Here is an 18,494-nt window from a genome sequence, read left to right as displayed (position 1 = left end):
TCATTTTGCTTGTTGGAAACCAGCTGGGAAAGTGACAAATGGTGATTGCATAATCCTGGATACTGCAACTATCATGAACACATGCCAGGTGCCAAGCAAATTTTGATCATGTGGTCATGAGGATGGTGCAGTGGTCATAAAGGAGAAAAACAGTCACAAATCAGAAGAGCAACAAAGATGATTAGGACACTGGAGGCCAAAACATATGAGGAACTGTTTCTGGAACTAGATATGTCTAGTTTAATGAAAAGAAGGACTAGGAGAGACATGATAGCAATGTTCCAATATCTCAGGGGTTGCCACAAAGAAGAGGAAGTCAAACTATTCTCCAAGACACGTGAGGGTAGAACAAGAAGCAATGGGTGGAAACTAATCAAGGAGAGAAGTTGTGAATGTTCCAACACTGGAAGTTTTTAAAAAGATGTTGGATAACCATTTGTCTGAAATGGTGTAGGGTTTCCTTCCTAAGGAGGGGGTTAGACTAGAAGATCTCCAAGGTGCCTTCCAACTCTATTATTCTATTCTAACATATACTGTTTTAAAGAAGCACAGAGGGAACAATCCTCCAGGCTTTAGTGACTATCACTAAGTGTTGTAGCTTATGATTCTTGATGAATGTATTCTATTTTATTTTTCTTTATGTACACTGAGAGCATATTCACCAAAGACAAATTCCTTGTGTGTTTAGGAGTTTAGCTTCTCTCTCTTGAAAATGTAAGCTAGCATAAGGCATTATAATGCAAGCTAGCCTTAGCTTTCAAACAGTTCATTTAGTGACCAAAGTTACAATGGCATTGAAAAAAGTGACTGATGACCATTTTTCACACTTAGCGACCGTTGCAGCATCCTCATGGTCACGTGATCAAATTTTGATGTTTGGCAACAGATTCATATTTATGATGGTTTCAGTGTCCTGGGGTCATGTAATCGTCTTTTGTGACCTTTTGACAACATATAAATTTTTTAATCAAGCCCCCCCACTCCATCCCCACCGGTCAATGGTGTCCCTCTTTACCAATCTGAAAATCTGGTCACCTTAGGGAAGCACCCTGGCAGATGGCTAGCAAAACAAATTAAAAGCAAAATGAAACAAAAAGAGAAATGCTTTCCCTTTTGCATTTGAGCATGCAAGAAGGGACAGGAAAGGAGAAAAGGAAAGGCAAAGAAAAAGAAGAGAAGATGGGAGGAGAGCAAGGAAGGAAAAGGAAGGAAAGAGGGGAAGGAAGGAGAAAGGGGAATGAAGAGGGAAGGAAAAAGAAGAAAAGGAATGAATGAATGAATGAATGAAGGAAGGAAGGAAGGAAGGAAGGAAGGAAGGAAGGAAGGAAGGACGGAAAGAAGGAGATTATAATGTGAAGTGAGGAAGGGTCTGAGGGAAGTCTTGCCTTAGCACTTGGGCCACCACAGGTGCCCGACACGAGTGATATCAAACAGGCCACACCCCCTGGTCCTGGCCCTTACTCGCCTGAGGTCAAACACAACCCTGATGTGGCTCTCAATGAAATCAAGTTTGATATCCCTGCTAGCTCTAGTGTCAGGCCTGCAGACATCTTTTCTTTGGGGTCTTTGGCCTGCCATACTTTCTATTATTCTGCTAAGCATTTTCTATGGTGCGAAAATGGGAGGTGAGATTGTATGGAGTCACATACTATGTAGCTATAACAACATTCTTTCTAGAAAGTCAAGGTCCTTTGTCTCTGCACCTCTGCACCTGACCGGAACTGGATGGGTGGAAGTTGCCAGCATGGCAGGGGAAGATTTGGACCATTGAATGGATTTGTGGGTCTTGGGGGCAAGATCTTGAACTTTCAACTGGGTGGGGAAAACTGGGAAGCTTTCAGATTCGGGTTTCCCCAGATGTGCCAACATGGCTCTCTTAATAAATTGGAACTTTGAGCAATACTTTGCCTCGGACTCTAATTTACTTTTGGATGCTATTTGGAACCCTGACATCTAGTGTAAGAACAAAAGTCAGTTTCCTCATGGTTCTGTCCTCCTCGAGAAGCCACATTCCTATCAGAGTATCCCATTGAAAACTTACTTGCAGTCTTCGACCAAATCTTTCTGCAGCTTCTTCCAAACCACAGCCACTGATGGGTCATGGGGCTGGTGGATGGCTTTAAGAGTATCCAGATTCTTTTTCTGTTGGGGTGGGGTGGAGAGAAGCACACGTCAATCCTTGTCATCCATGTCTCTTTAAGCGAAGTGACCTCTGGGGGCAACAATGCAGACAATTCCCCAAATATCCGACTGCTTCCAGCTTGTAGTTAGAAGCAACCCCTGAGTTTCAGGGAGGTGTCAAAATGACAGTTACCACATGGTTGAAGCACAGCACAAGTTTTGAAAAGGGGGAGGCACTGTCATTTTGACTTTTTTTGGTCACTACCCTCATCCTGTGAACATGCCCGGAATCTAAGTAGAATGTTAGACCTTCTGTTAAGTGTCAGGGTTCTGATGGATGCCTTAATTACTGTATTTTTGGACTATAAGATGCACCGGAATATAAGACGCACCAAGATTTTGAAGAGGTAAATTTAAAAAAGGTTTTTGCCCTCCCCGTCCCACAGGAGCACTCTGCAGGGCTCCCAAACCCTATGTGCATCAATTTTTGCGAAAAATGGGATGCGCGGGGCAGGGTTTCAGGAGGCCAAAAATGCTGTATTCAGTGTATAAGACACACCCAGATTTTCACCCTGTTTTTGAAGGGGGGAAAGGTGCTTCTTATACTCTAAAAAGTAAGTTAATCTATGAGCCTCGAGTCAAGTTTCAAAGGAAATCCAGTGATTTATTAGCAGCAACATGTCAGCAGTACCTGAGTGGAGTTAGCGCTGCCCCAGGTGATTTATGGCCCAACCACACCCTGTTTCCTCACCCCTTCCTCCTAGGGTGTGTCATAAATCACATTCTCCAACCAGAGTCCTTTCACAGGTTGTAGAAACCCCGCCTCTCCAGCTGGCTGTGGTAACCTGGGATACAATCTGGAGAAAGGTATGCGTGGAATGTGCTTCTGGTTGTGGCAGCTCCCCCCTCCTGCCTATGGCAAATCAAGAGAAGGCCAGGAGTGTTTTGCGAGTGAACATTAAAAAGCAGAATGGACCTTGATGGTTCTATGGTCCATCTTGTGACTAATGGGTTAGAAACTACCAATTATAGTCTACTGCTTGGTCTAAGTGAGGCTCAAGTCTTGTTGGCCTGTTATGTTAAGTCTAACGAAGAGAAGGACTAGGGATGATATGATAGCAGTCTTCCAATATTTGAGGGGCTGCCACAAAGAAGGGAGGGGTGTCAAACTATTCTCCAAAGCACTTGAGGGTAGAATAAGAAGCAATGAGTGTTGTACCCAATGTTGTACGCCGCCCTGAGTCCTTGGGAGAAGGGCGGCATATAAATCAAATAAACCTAAACCTAAACTAATCAAGAAGAGAAGCATCTTAGAACTTAGGAGAAATTTCCTGACAGGGAGAACAATTAATCAATGGAACAACTTGCCTCCAGAGGTTGTGGAGGTTTTCAAGAAGAAACTGGACAACCATTTGTCTGGGATGGTATAAGGTCTGCTGTCTGGGCAGGAGGACTAGAGGACCTCCAACATCCCTTCCAACTCTATTATTGTGTATATTTATCTAAGCCCCCAAGTTTGAAGACACCAATATGGAAAGTGCATTCCCCTCCCATCAACAACTTTTCATTGCACCTTGCTTGGGTGAGTTGGGCATAATGACTCCTTCCCTTCCTCTTGAAGCTTACCAGCCTGTCATGAATGAACTGGAGAGTGTTTGTGCAGGCAACGCGGTAGCTAACATCCTCCCAGAACGAGGTGATGGTCACCATGGGTTTAGTATCATACCACGGTAGGTAATAGTAGAAATTACCTGCAACAGAAACAATCTGGTATTGCATGGGGTTCACAATGCAGTCACTGAGGTTCAAATGAGGTCACTGGTTCTTATTTATTACTGGAGTGTCAGGCTATTCCCAACACGCCTCCTTAGGAAAAGAAGATCCTTGACTCCATTTGTAGCAAAAGGTAGACTTTTACTAAAGTAAAGTGATTACAGCATAAGCAAGAGCCAGTGCAAGGCCCGGCCTCCCCACCTTAATCAAGGAAGACTCTTGAAACTTAACATTTCAAAAGGAACCTTTTATTGAAAAAGGAGTGATAGCTGGGCGAAGGCAAAGCAGGATCTGGGATCCTTAAGGCAATACACTAAGAATAAAGGAAATTAAGAGTCCCCTCCCAACAGTCCGAGGTGGATTCATCCCATCCACAGGTGTGAAGATGTTTTTGTAACAGACACTCTGGGAAAGTGATAAGATGACTTTCTCAGGGTCGTTTCCTGAGCAATGCAGCCCACATGGCCCTCCTTCCCCTCGCATTCCCCGAAAGGTAAGAAAATGCCAGGCCTCGAGGCCGCCAGGCTGGAAGTTATAAAGCACAAAACTGGAAATGAATTAATATGCTCGAGGATGAAACAATAATTAGAAAGGTACTCAAATGTGCAGAGATGGACAAAATGACCATGGAATTAAAAGAAAGAGAAGAATCAGATTTCTATAAAATATGGAATAGAATTTATAAGTGGCTAGAAAACAGAAGCCAAAGCAGGAAATGTTTGTGTTCCCCCCCTACTCTAAACTAGTATTGAATAAAAATTAACCAAAGTTACTAATTACTATCAAACTTAAAATATTGACTACAATGTAAATAAAATGGTGATATGAACAATTAATATTATTAAAAGTGTTAGTACAACTGTTATGACACTATTACAGAAGTTAAAATCGATAGGAAGACAAGGTAGAGTGGAGAATTACAAAGGCTAAACATGAATGCCAATACGGAAGGCTGTGTAATTACTTTATATTGTTATGTTTGTCTTGTTTTTTTCTTTCCTTTTTTTGTGTGTTTTTCTTTCTGTTTTTAAAGATAAAAATGTTCAATAAAAACTATTTAAAAAATAGAAGTTATAAAGTAATTAATTGTACAGGATATATAGGAAAGAAGGATAGTAAAGTGTAAAGGAAAAATACCCCCCCCCCTTCCCCTGATGAACGGCAGATTCACGGATCTGACAGCCAGATCTGAATATTCCCGCACAATCTCGGTGTTTTTCCCTTCACCTGGACCATCCCCCCCTTGGTCATGTTGCTAACGATATTGCAATTAGGTGTTTTGGTAACAGTTCCACATTTGGATGCCTTTTTGATGGTTGTTTGCATTCCATTCCCATGCTGGTGTCCCTGGATCGCTCAACCATTGACTCCGGTTGGCACTTCTGATTCTTTTCATCCCACATTCCCTATATCTCTGCCATTCCACCACCACCACCCCTTTTTATGGCAGAATGCTATCAAAGCAAAGCCGGGCTGAAATGGTATGATGGCATGGAGAATTTGTGTTGTGGCCTGCCAGCGGCGAGCAGAACTGGCAGCAGATTCAGACAGTGAGGAGGTTGGGGAGGAACATGGGCCAGTCCTGGAGTCTGAAGGCTTCGATGAGGGCTCTGTGTCAGAGGCAGAGAGGAGGCCAAGGCCGTATGCTAGTTATCAGCTACCTTCGGAGCCTCGGAGCCTGACATCAGCGAGGCAGAAGAACAGCAGGAGCCTGTTCCCAGTGTGAGCATCCACCAGAGCTGCCAGAAGGCAAGAACAATTAAGAAAACAGGGTCGACTTGGGAGTAAGGCTTGGAGATGATTGGTCCCTCCCATAAGACATAAAAGAGGAGCGAACGGGATGTGAGCTTCTGCAGGAAGCAATTAGTTCATCTGGTCAGTTCAAGTTTTGAAAAGTTCTGTTTGACTCTGTGCTACGTTTGGCCTTGCCCTGCATTTGGCAGTTAGGTCTCTGGAAGCATTCCAAGGGAGATAAAGGAGGGTGTTTATCCACATTCCCCTGAAAGACTGTGTCAACTCGAGCAGACACCTATTGGAATCTTCACAAACTGTTTGTGAAACTTTGTGGACTGTTAATGGCCATAATTTACAGCCATATAAACAAAAGAGAGGTTTTGGGACTAAGATTGCATGGAGACTTTGCCTAACTTTGATTTCCCTCCAGACAATCTTTCTTCTTTCCTTTCTTACTTACCATCATAGACAGCATGGCAGTACTGAGTAGTGGAAGCAAATGGTTTGCAAGTCTCATCAAATTTGTTCCCATAGTTTCCTAGGCTGACCTCAAACTGGATCGGTTCCGTGATATCAGCCAACATGGTAGCAGAGTAAAATACAACACATAGACCATATCGGAACTGAGGCAAGAAATACTGAGAAGGCAAAGAATTGTCATGGATTATGCGAGAAAGATATGTTGTCTCAGATCTTCCTGCAAAATTTCCCATGTCTAACTTCTTACTTACTTGCTTACTTTCTTGATTTACTAGGTTTATAAATTTGACTGGATTCCTACTTTCATTCATTCATCTTAAAGGTAAAGGTTCCCCTTGCACATATGTGCTTGTTGTTCCCAATGCTAGGGGGCGGTGCTCATCTCCGTTTCAAAGCTGAAGCTGTCCGAAGACATCTCTGTGGTCATGTGGCCGGCAATCGCTTAATGCCGAAGGGGCACGGAACGCTGTCAGGAAAGGTGGTTCCTATTTTTCTACTTGCATTTTTATGTGCTTTCGAACTGGTAGGTTGGCAGAAACTGGGATGAGCAACAGAAGCTTACTCAGTTACACAGCGCTAGGGCAGTGTTTCTCAACCTTGACAACTTGAAGTCCTGTGGACTTCAACTCCCAGAATTCCCCAGCCAGCTATGCATCCCTTCATTCACTTTAAAGCAGATTAATTGATTAAAGCTCAATTACTAGAAGTTTCCACAAACTCTTAAATGTGTTCCATAACTATTAAACCAATAGCTTAAACAGAATAAGCATATAATTCCATTTTTAATAACGAGTAGAACATTTTCACTAAAGAATCAACTGAAAGGGGCATGTTTGTCATTGTGTGGATCTCTGGATTTCTATACTGTTTATACTTCCTTTAGTTCATGTTACAGCTTTTCCTGGTTGGGAATATTTTCTGCAAAATAATTGTAGATCCACTTCATTTCCAGATTACCTGCATCTTTTTAACAGTTTCTCCAGGAATGTTATCAATTTTCTGAATCGGGATTGTTTCCCTGATAGTCCGCAGCTCCAGAAGAACTCTTCCACGATACGTGGTCCCTTCTTCCTGGAGAAGATTGTGGAGAAAGATGGAGAATAGACTCATAAATAGAATAACAGAGTTGGAAGGGACCTTGGAGGTCCCTTCCAGTCAAACCTCCTGCTCAGGCAGGAAACTCTATACTATTTCAGACAAAGGGTTGCTCAATCACTTTCTAAAAATCTTCAGTGTTGGAAACCCCCCTCCCCCAACTTCTGGAAGCTAATTGATCCACTGCTATATTGTTATAACTCTCAGGAAATCTACTCCACTCCATCACCCCCACTGCACTCCATTCCATTCCGTTCCATTTCATTCCACTCCACTTCATTCCATTCCTTATTTTATTCCACTCCACCCACCCCTTTCCATTCCATTCATTCCTTATTCTACTCTACTCCACTGCACTCCACTCCACCCCACTTCATTCCTTATTCTATTCCCCTCCCCTCTATTCCTTATTCCTTATTCCTTATTCTACTCCACTCCACTGCACTCTACCCACCCCACCTCACTCCATTCCATTCAATTCCTTATTCTACCTTATTGCTTATTCCATTGCTTATTCCATTGCATTCCACTCCACTCCACTCCATTCCATTCCTTATTCTACTCCCCTCCCCTCACCTCTATTCCTTATTGCTTATTCCATTGCATTGCATTGCATTCCACTCCATTCCATCCCATTGCATTCCATTCCATTCTATTCTGCATAGCCCTAAACGTACGGATAGACAGACAAGACTGACCTCTTTCCAAAAGCCTGGGCTATAATCCCATAAGTCTATTCAGCTTTCCAGCTACTGTGTCTCGCAGGACAAATGAACAACCCACTTTCGACCTCCCCTCAGAAAACTTTGCTCAGTTAACAGGACAAATTTACCGCCTGAATCCCACGTCTCTCAGGAGTTTCGGCTGGATTCAGAAGCTCCTGTTGGCTTCCGTAGAAGGTGAGAAAGCTTGGTCCAAAGGAAGGCAAGAAGCCCGAGGCCTCTTCTGAAAACACAAAGAGGAAAATGAATTTGTACATTGGCTGAGGAGTTCTCGTGACTTATTTCTTGAACAATGCCTCGGTCCAGTTCCCAAATCTGACTGAATTGATCGCTTTATATTTCTTTTAATGCCAAGAAGAAAAGGTGCCAGAAAGGAATGAGCGAGAGGAATAGAGACTAACACTAGCGTTGGAAGAAATGCCCATCTGGGTTCAGTTTCAAGTGGGGAGAAAGACACCGGAAACAATGGCGGCTGTTTGGAAAGATGGTTTTCATGGTGGACAGGATCACATGCCTCGAAGATGTTGGGTGAAGAAAAAAAGGGAGGAGATTGTCAGGCCTGCAGCCATCTTTTATTTTCGATCTCTGGCCTGCCACACTTTCTATTATTCTACAATGCATTTTCTATTGTGGGGAAATGGGAGGTGGGATTGTATGGAGTGAGATGATATGTAGCTATAACGAAATTCTTTCCAGAAAGCTAAGGTCATCCTTTGTCTTTGCAACTCTGCACCTGACCGGAACTGGATGGAACTGCAGGCAGGGTAGTGGGAGATTGGACCATGGGATGGACTTATGGGTGTGGAGGCAAAATCTTGAACTTTCAACTGGGTGGGGAAAATGGGAAGCTTTCAGATTCGGGTTTTCCCAGATGTGCCAACATGGCTCTCTTAATAAATTGGAACTTTGAGCAATACTTTGCCTCGGACTCCAACTTACTTTTGGATGCTATTTGGAACCCTGACATTAACCTGAATCTACATTAAAATACATCACCAGTACCCCAAATTTCGGGGTGCTGTCTGGGGTCCTGAGCCTCAGCACCGACCTGAACCCAGGAGGAAGGTTAGAGGGAGTAGGAAGAAGCAGATTCTTACTTTTTGTTTCAGCTCCTGCACAAGAGATCTGGGCAAGGCTGAGGAAGGCGGTGCCCAAAACAACACCATCTCCTTCTTCTGCCCTGGGGAAGACAAGGGGTACAATGGAGTCCTCACCTCCAGAAATAGTGGGAGTCTTGGCAATATTTCATTTTTAAAATCCCTTGTAGAAATATCCTTTTTGATGGGATGGGAGTTAGATTAGAATCCTTCGGCACTTGCTCTTTAAAAGTAATTTTATCTCTGTCTCTATCTATCTATCATCTATCTATCTATCTATCTATCTATCTATCTATCTATCTATCCATCCATCCATCCATCCATCCATCCATCCATCCATCCATCCATCCATCCATCCATCCATCCATCTATCTATCTATCTATCTATCTATCTATCTATCTATGCTGGTGTTGTTGTATTCGGGTCTTTTCCCGTGAAAGATTGAGATTATCTTGGCAATGTTTCAGTGAGGTCTCACTCGTCATCTTCAGGCTGGGTTTTGGGCTTAAAGTGTGATTGGAGCTGCCGTCTTTCTATAAATCTTGGTGGGGGTGGGGGTGGAGTGCTGTCTTTGAGGAATTTGGCAAGATTCTGTAGAGGTGAGCCAAACGCCTAGCCAAAAAAGGCCACCTGAAAACTGAATTACACACTCTCACAAACGTATTAATCTCCAATGGATTCCAATGAAAAACAATTACCAAACTAATCCAAAGGGAGACTCCCCCCCAAAACCAAGACACAGAACAAGACAACGGCATCGCCCTCCTCCCTTATATCAAAGGCGCCACAGATAAAATCAGCAAAATTCTCCACAAGCACAATATCAAGACAGTCTTCAACACTGACCAAAAAAAAGCCAACATCTTAAGAAACCCCAAAGACAAAATCCAGCTAGAAAACCAAGGAGTCTACGAAATACCATGCAAAATCTGCCCTGCAACATACTTAGGACAAACGAATAGGAGAATAAATGCACGGATCGCAGAACACAAGAACGCAGTAAGAAAAAAAGAAAAAGCTTCCTCCCTTTTCCAGCACCTTAAAGCAACAGGACATGAAATTGATTTTGAAGGAACCAGGTTTATCTCCAAAACTGAACACTTCAACAAGAGTATGGAAGCTATCGAAATACAGAAACATCCCCACAACATGAATAAACGTGACAATACCTCCCGCCTACCAGACATCTGGAAACCATCCCTAGTCAACCATCGAGCCCCACCCACCACCCAGGCCGTTACAACACAAAACAACAATGGACACACAACCAGCACCAATCAGCACCAATCTACCAATCATGATACAACCACACAACCAATCATTCCACTTACTGAAACAAAGCCAGCACTCCACGCACCCCCACCAAGATTTATAGAAAGACGGCAGCTCCAATCACACTTTAAGCCCAAACCCAGCCTGAAGATGGCGAGTGAGACCTCGCTGAAACGTTGCCAAGAGAATCTCAATCTTACATGGGAAAAGACCCGAATACAACAAGACCAGCATATACACACACACATACACACACTCATATACATACACACACATACATACATATATGTACATATACATATACATACATAATTCATCACACACACACACACACACACACACACACACACACATATATGTCATGGGGAAGAGCAGGCATGACTTACAATTTAAAATAGAAAAACCATAATGAGTCTGTTTTTTTCTATTCCTGCTGCTTCCAACAAGCTTGTCAAGAAGTAAAACCTTTGCCTAACTATTTGCCTAAAACACATCCATGGGTTGTGATACGTCATGTTTGAGAAATAGCAGGATGTGCATTATCAAAATGCTTCATTTTCTAACTTTGGGGCAAACAGTCAAGATTTGATGTTTAGTTTATTTTATTGTCATTGCACATGTTACTGCAAAATTGTATCATGCACATGTAATATCGCAGTGGGTAAATGACAGAAATTACTGGTACTCACCCATCCATAATAGTGAGTTTAATGAGATCACAAATAGATGGCAACTGCAGTGAAAATACAAAAGAAAAAGGAAGACAAGGCTCTCTTGAAACTTATTTGATTCCTGGTGACTGCATCACAAGGGTTTTCTTGACATAACATGCTATTAACCATTGTTAAAGGTGGCTGTGTCTACGTTCTCCATGAAGTTAGCTATAGTACTTTAAGGTAAAGGTAAAGAGTCACCTTGCACATAGGTGCTAGTCGTTCCCAACTCTAGGGAGTGGTGCTCATCTCTGTTTCAAAGCTGAAGAGCCAGTGCTGTCCAAAGACATCTCTGTGGTCATGTGGCCGCATGACTCAACACCAAAGGCGCACGGAACGCTGTTACCTTCCCACCAGAGGTGGTTCCTATTTTTCTACTTGTATTTTTCACGTGCTTTCAAACTGCTAGGTTGGCAGAAGCTGGGACAAGTCACAGGAGCTTACTTTGTTACATGGCGCTAGGGATTCGAACAGCTGAACTGCCAACCTTTCTGATTAACAAGCTCAGCGTCTTAGCCACTGAGCCACTGCGTCCCATAGCACCTTATTCAATGGTTAATATTTTTGGCATTCCTCACCAGAGAAATATTCATGTATGCGAGAGAATTTCCATATTTTCCCAGGTCCAAAACCCCAGAATGAAAAAATAGAAATGTTGCAAAATTCAGGATGAGTTGGTTTCAGATGTGATTGATCTGATCTGCAATGGTCATTCATGTTACAGGGTGAGAGGCATTTCCCAGAGTTCTTCAATAGCTCAAAAAAAGAAGTGAACTTTTAGGCATATTTAAACCTGAAAGGCGTTCTGAGATCTCTGGCACCCTCAAAAATTCCAAGAACCCTGAGGATTTAGTCTCAGTGCCGGGTGCTAGGGAATCTCAATGTCTTTAAAAGCTATGTAACAATTATCCCTACACTTTGGGAATTCTTTGGTCTTTGACTGGATTCCCAAAGATGCTTTTACAAGAGGCAACTGGACTTTCTGGATTTTTTTTATTTTTGAAGACAAGAATTTAAGAAGCTTCTTAGATAAGAAGTGAACTGTCTTCAAAGAAAAAGTAGAAAGTCCAGTTGCCTCTTGAAAAAGCAACTTTGGGACAACCGTGACCTGGAGGATGGAGAATCTCCAAAAACATTGAGCAAAATTAACCTGTGAGCACACAGGAGGCTGAAAGGTTTTCAAAGGTGTATGTAGAGATCCTCAAGTCCTCCAGGTCCTGGTTACCCCAAAGGTGCTTTTTTCAAGAGGCAACTTCTCTTTTTTCTTTGAAGACATTTTGCTTCTCATCCAAGAAGCTATTACAGCAATACAGCTACATTGATGGGTATCCTCCTGCTTACTGATAAAGTTAGTCTGCCGTCAATGACATCTAGCCCTTTCTTGGCTTACCTGCATGGGAAAACAGAGCACCTGGTTCCACACAGGGTTGGTGTCTCCCAAAATGACTTTGGTCCTTAGCTGAACATAATTGAGACAGAAAGAAAATCAATCAAGAGCTGGCAGGGAAAGTAAGAGTCCAGCAGACTGTTCCCCTGACTTCTAAATCTGAGATCAAGGGTCACATGGGCCAGGTGCATATATTTTGACTCACCTGTGATGATCAAGTATCATCTCCAGGTGATCAAGCATGAAATCTTTGGGAAGGGGAGATGTTTCTTTGGTTAAGCTATCAGTGGGGCACCAATGATAAATATAGATAGGCTAATGTGTTGTGGCCCAACAGCAGCCGGCTGAGCTGTTGGTGGAATCTGACAGTGATGAACACGATGGGACTGCCCTGGAGGCTGAGGAAGACTCTGGGGTGGGGGCGGGTGTTCGGAGTCAGAACAGGGACTAGAGAGGCCTGTTGGCCACCAGATGGCATCTGAGTCAGGTAGCAGTGTGGAAGAACAGAGGGAGGCTGTCCCTGACATAAGTATGTGTAGGGCTGAGAGGAGGAGAGAGCAGCTTTGGAAAAAGGCTCACAGAAGGAAATAGGAACAGGTAGATACTGATTGGCCGCTCCCAGAGAGCTTACAGATGGAGTGACGGGAGGGGAATTTTGCAGGAAACAACAGTTTACTAATCTAGGCGTAGTGAAAGATTGGGAGAATTTCGTGAGTTCAAGCCTTCTTTTCATAGAGATAATTTTCTGGGCTCCTAGCCAAGGGGTTGCTTATCTCCTTCCTTAGTTGTGGCAGACAGCTAAGTCTGCGTCCGTATATATTGTAGAGGCTTGGGGCAGAACATAATGTGTAAATATATGCAGGCAAGCAGTTAATTGCAATAGTATTTAGACTTATATACCGCTTCACAATGCTGTACACCCCTTGCTAAGTGGTTTACGGAGTGAACATGTCCCCCAACAATCTGGGTCCTCATTTTATCCAACTCTGCCCACTGCCAGGAGTTCGATCCTGACTGGCTTATGGTTGACTCAGCCTTCCGTCCTTCCAAGGTGGGTAAAATGAGGTCCCAGATTGTTGGGGGCCAGAGACTGACTCTGTAAACCACTTAGAGAGGGCTGTAAAGCACTATAAAGCAGTTTGCTGTTGCTATTTTCCTTCCTTCCTTTCATCCTTTCATCCTTCCTTCTCTCTTATTCTCATTCTGCTGGTGCCACAATGGTTAGAATGCAATATTGCAGAATAATTCTGCCAATTGCCAGGAGTTTGATCCTGACCTGCTCAAGATTAACTCAGCCTTCCATCCTTCCGAGGTGGGTAAAATGAGGACCCAGATTGTTGGGGGAAAGAGGCTGACTCTGTAAACCACCTAGAGAGGCCTGCAAAGCACTGTGAAGCAATATATAAGGCTACATCCCATGCCGTTTGTGACTCTATCTGCAGTGGAGATTTACCGTTGTCGGTGCGTGTGCTTCAAAGCGTGTTGTAGACTTACTACGCCACTTGCTCATAGCGCATAGCTTGCCTCTTAAAAACAACACTTCCACTAAGAAAAGCAAACCCTCCGCTTGCATTACACCCACCACTCGCCCTGCGAAATTAACTTCCAGAGAAGGGTCCACAGAGATGATGAGAGGATCCACAGGTAAGGTGGTGAAAGGTGTCACTGTGCCATCTTGTACTGCAAAGAAGAACAAATAGCAGGCTAATTAAAAAGTAAGGAAGAGGTTTATTTTAAGCTTCCCACTTTATTAAGGTGTGTGGAGGGGAATTATGAGGCCTGCTAACTCTCTTGCAGAGAGCGGCTTGTCTGAAGCAGGAATTAAACTGGGCTGTGATAGACAATGGAGAGAAGGAAGATGAAAGATGAGGGAGCTATGAAGAGATCCTAGGTGCATTTGAAATAAATTAGGAGAACCTTCACGATTATAATTGTATTTGTACATCCCATAGTTGGTTGAGGCCTTGTTGGCTTGTCCCTGGGATGCTCAAGGCAGCCCCGAGGACATACAAGAGTTCTGGGTGAATCTATTGGCTACAGATTCCCTACCCCATTTAATGAATGGATGCCAGACTAGAGAGGAATATTGTCATACAATCATCTCATATAGTTAAATTAGCAGAGTTGACCTCCCAGTGCCTTCAAATGCTTTGGAACCATATTTCAAGATAAAAGAACAAAATAGAATAACAGAGTTGGAAGGGACCTTGGAGGTCTTCTAGTCCAACCCCCTGTTTAGGCAGGAAACCCTACACCAGACAAACGGTTATCCAATCTCTTCTTAAAAACTTCCAGTGTTGGAGCATTCACAATTTCTGGAGGCAAGCTGTTCCACTGATTCATTGTTCTCACTGTCAGGCAACTTCTCCTTAGTTTTAGGTTGCTTCTCTCCTTGATTAGTTTCCATCCATTCCTTCTTGTCCTGCCCAGGGGTGGGTTGATGCCAGTTTTACTACCGGTTCGCAACCCACGTGCAATGCGCAACCATGCAAATGTGCATGTGCAGAACAATTTACAGCGAACTACGCATGTGCAGTCACTAAAATACAAAATGGCGGCAGGTCAGTGGCGGCAACGGAACCAGTTTGTGGATGTGGAAGGTCTGGATCGCTGCCGGTTCTGTGACCCAGGCCTGAATTTCACTACAGAAATGGGACAAACTGGGAGCAACCCACCTCTGGTCCTGCCCTCAGGTGCCTTGGAGAATAGTTTGACTCCCTCTTCTTTGTGGCAACCCCTGAGATATTGGAACACTGCTATCTTGTCTCTCCTAGTCCTTCTTTCTGTTAAACTAGACATACCCAGTTCCTGCAACCGTTCTTCATATGTTTTAGTCTCCAGTCCCCTAATCCTCTTTGTTGTTCTTCTCTGCACACTTTCTAGAGTCTCCACATCTTTTTTACATCGTGGCGACCAAAACTGAATGCAGTATTCCAAGTGTGGCCTTACCAAGGCCTTATAAAGTGGTATTAACACTTCATGTGATCTTGATTCTATCCCTCTGTTTATGCAGCCTAGAACTAATTAGAACCAACTAACTAGATCTAACCAATTCCGTTGTATTTATTTTGCACAATGACAATAAAGGCTATATATATTAACTGTGTTGGCTTTTGTGGCAGCTGCAGCATACTGCTGGCTCCTATTTCAATGGTTGTCCACTAGGACTCCAAGATCCCTCTCATAGTTACTTCTATTGAGCAAGGTACCACCTATACTGTACCTGTGCATTTGGTTTTTCTTGCCTAAATGTAGAACCTTCCTTTTTTTCACCATTGAATTTTGTAGATCAAGAATTTCAAGTATTTCATTTCTTGACTGCAATGACCTAAGCACTTAAGAAGCCCACAATTCCCCATTCAAGGCCTGTCAAACAAGATAACCAAAAATACCAACCAACTGCCATTGGGACAGTAGAACCTTCCAATACCACTTCATTAACCCTGACAGTGGGAGCACTAGCACTGATGCTGTTACGTAGTTTGGGTAATGAAACATCTACACAAAAACAACCAAGCTTAGAGACCACCCAAGGAACTTTGATGTTAGGACTTCTTCTCCTCTACAGGAAGTAAATTCTCTCCAGTCACCATTGACTCTTCGGCTGAATGAATCTTTCACTAGAACCATACATGGTCAGAAACACTAGAGTTGCTAACATTCTTGCACCCAAGCCCAGATTCCTGCCTTTGGCAGTGCCTTTAGTTTCCTCAGCAGAACAACCTGGTTGACCTACTTTGTGGAACATCTTCTGCTCGGTAGATGTACAGCTGGAGGGAGACAGTGCGTGCAGCTGGAACACTTGCCAGCTGCAGGAGATTGGATTCTAAATCACTGGTCTCTGCTGGCTGGTCAAAATCCTATAGTACAGAGTAGAGAAGGATATGATCCATCTGTCAGCTAATCAACTGCAACATTCATTGATCTCCTCCCACAAAATACACTTGAGTGTTCTAGATTCTGACTTGATGTTCTGTTGGACAACAAGATCCAGGTTCCAATCTATCTCAAATCAAGGACATTTCCTGAATGACTTTGTACCACGAGTCACTGTCTCTAGCCCAACTTATCTTGTAGGGAGGTTATGGAAAGAATTAGAAGGAAGAAATACTATGAACATCACTTTGAGCTCAGGAGAAAATGATAGAGTGATGGTGAAGAAGTTGGACTAGTTATACAGGTAGACCTTGCTTAACAACTGCAAAAAGGACTGGCAATTCCATTGCTGACACGATCATTAAGTGAAACACCAAACATTATGTTTAACTAGCCCATAACTAGTGGTCATCTAATGAGATTCATGGCCAAATGAGAACCTGTCAGCCACATCAGGTAGACCAGACAAGAAAAATCAACTCCACAGGATGGTTAGATCTATCTTTTTAGAGATTCCTCCCTCCCTCCCACTCTTTCTCTCCCCCCTCCCTCCCCTCCTTAATTTCTTCCTTCCTTCCTCTCTCTCCGCCCTTCCCTCCTCCCTCCTTCTCTCCCTCCCTTCCCTCCTTCCTTTCTTCCTTCCTCTCTCTCCTTTCTCTCTCCCTCCCTCCTTCCTCTCTCTTTCCTCCCTCCCTCCCTCCTTCCATTCCATTATTGCATATTTATTTTGGTCGAATAAAGACATAACCGTTACACAAACATTTTTACTGATGCCCAGCATAGCTACATTTCCATTTTTATCTAGCAGTTTCATAACTATCCTCATCTTCAATTACCATGGATAACGATTTTTATATGGCTCAGCATTAAAACAATAAGGACGTTACCGGCACACGATCTCCAGCTCCCAGGACACAAAGGGTGACCTTCACGTAGCCCTTAAATCCAGCATTGAGATTCCCTGGATCGTAGAGGCTCAACCATTTCGAAATCAAAGCATGACCTAAAGAAAGGAAATAACAAATATACTGTACTGACTCACAGTTCGCTCTAAATCAGTGGTTCTCAACCTGGGGGGTCGAGCGACCCTTTCACGGGGGTCGCCTAAGACCATCCACCTCCACCGGCATTGCCCATGCTCAGGAGCGCATCGTGAAGCGGCAGGTGCAGGAAGAGCGCCGGGTGGCGAAGCAGCCTCCTCCCGGCTCCGGGGGCAACTCAGACGCCGCCCCGCCCGGTGTCCACGCCAGGGAAAAGCCGAGGCGCTGAAGGGGGAGAGAGACGGGTTCTTCTGGGTGGCGGATCAGCCTCGGCTGCGCCGAACGTCCGAAGCGAGCGCGGTGGGCGATGCCGCTTCAGCCCAGCTGCCTGTACAGGGGCTCGAAGGCGCCCGGAGAGCAGGAGACCTGCGGGGCAGTCGGGCCACCCGCTTCAGCCGGCGGGATGGGCTCTTGCCCAGGCAGGCGCATGCCGGGATTCAAGCCGCCTTGAGCTTGGACGCTGTCTTTACCTCCTCCGCCGCCGGTCCTGTCCTGCGGGCTAAACTGAGCTCAGAGGCTTTTTTGGCCCCGGGAAGGGCTAGCAGGAGAGGCCGGAGGGGAGGACAGGCCCCGCCCACCCATTCCTTCCGTCCCGAGGAATTCCATTCGGGACGGAAGCACAGTTCGATATAGTTTAAGCCTCCGTTTAAGATCCCATTTAAAGGGCAGCTTCTTAATCTGTGTTAAAGAAAGAAAGAAAGAAAGAAAGAAAGAAAGAAAGAAAGAAAGAAAGAAAGAAAGAAAGACAGCAAGAAATGGAGGAAGAAATGGAGGAAGAAAGAAAGAAAGGGAGGAAGAATGGAAGGAAAGAAAGAAAGAAAAGGGAAGGAGGGAGGAATGGAAAGAAAGAAAGAAGAAAAGGGAGGGAGGAATGGAAAGAAAGAGAAAGAAAGAAAGAAAACTGGGTGGGTGGGGAGAACGGAATGTAAAAAAAAGTAAACTTAATAAAGTGGAACTCATGTAAATCACGAACTGCGGCTGGAGGGAGGCAGGCAGGGAGGTCGTTTTATCCGGGAAAATCCTAGCCTGGTTGATCTCCCAAACCAAGATTGGCAGATTAATCACTATGCTTTAATTATGTTCAATTTGTAATAATGAAAATATATCCTGCATATCAGATATTTACATTACAATTCATAACAGTAGCAAAATTACAGTTATGAAGTAGCAATGAAAATAATTT

General features: G+C 43.9%; 1 protein-coding gene across 6 annotated transcripts in view; it reads right to left on the bottom strand.

Annotated features, from left to right (window-relative positions):
- LOC116516948 (myoferlin-like) overlaps window positions 1-17,854 on the bottom strand; it is an 82,293-nt gene extending 64,439 nt beyond the window's left edge. For 5 of the 6 annotated variants that reach the window (XR_004256406.1, XR_004256405.1, XM_032229638.1 and 2 more), the window contains exons 1-12: window positions 17,782-17,854; window positions 17,159-17,274; window positions 16,132-16,255; window positions 13,978-14,075; window positions 12,399-12,467; window positions 10,985-11,028; window positions 9,023-9,105; window positions 8,036-8,148; window positions 7,066-7,179; window positions 6,089-6,266; window positions 3,748-3,872; window positions 2,042-2,142 (exon numbers count right to left, since the gene is read on the bottom strand). Coding sequence is in view for 4 of the 6 variants with exons in the window: in XM_032229638.1 (XP_032085529.1) it covers window positions 2,042-2,142; window positions 3,748-3,872; window positions 6,089-6,266; window positions 7,066-7,179; window positions 8,036-8,148; window positions 9,023-9,105; window positions 10,985-11,028; window positions 12,399-12,404 (764 nt within the window). In the remaining 2 variants the exon portion in view is untranslated. The remainder of the gene's footprint in view (window positions 1-2,041; window positions 2,143-3,747; window positions 3,873-6,088; window positions 6,267-7,065; window positions 7,180-8,035; window positions 8,149-9,022; window positions 9,106-10,984; window positions 11,029-12,398; window positions 12,468-13,977; window positions 14,076-16,131; window positions 16,256-17,158; window positions 17,275-17,781) is intronic. The other variant, XM_032229639.1, reaches the window with a different exon arrangement.
- Between the last annotated feature and the right edge of the window lie 640 nt (window positions 17,855-18,494).

Source organism: Thamnophis elegans, chromosome 13, assembly GCF_009769535.1.
Source record: "Thamnophis elegans isolate rThaEle1 chromosome 13, rThaEle1.pri, whole genome shotgun sequence".
Lineage (NCBI taxonomy): Eukaryota > Metazoa > Chordata > Lepidosauria > Squamata > Colubridae > Thamnophis > Thamnophis elegans.
This window is presented reverse-complemented; position numbering and strand designations above follow the sequence as displayed.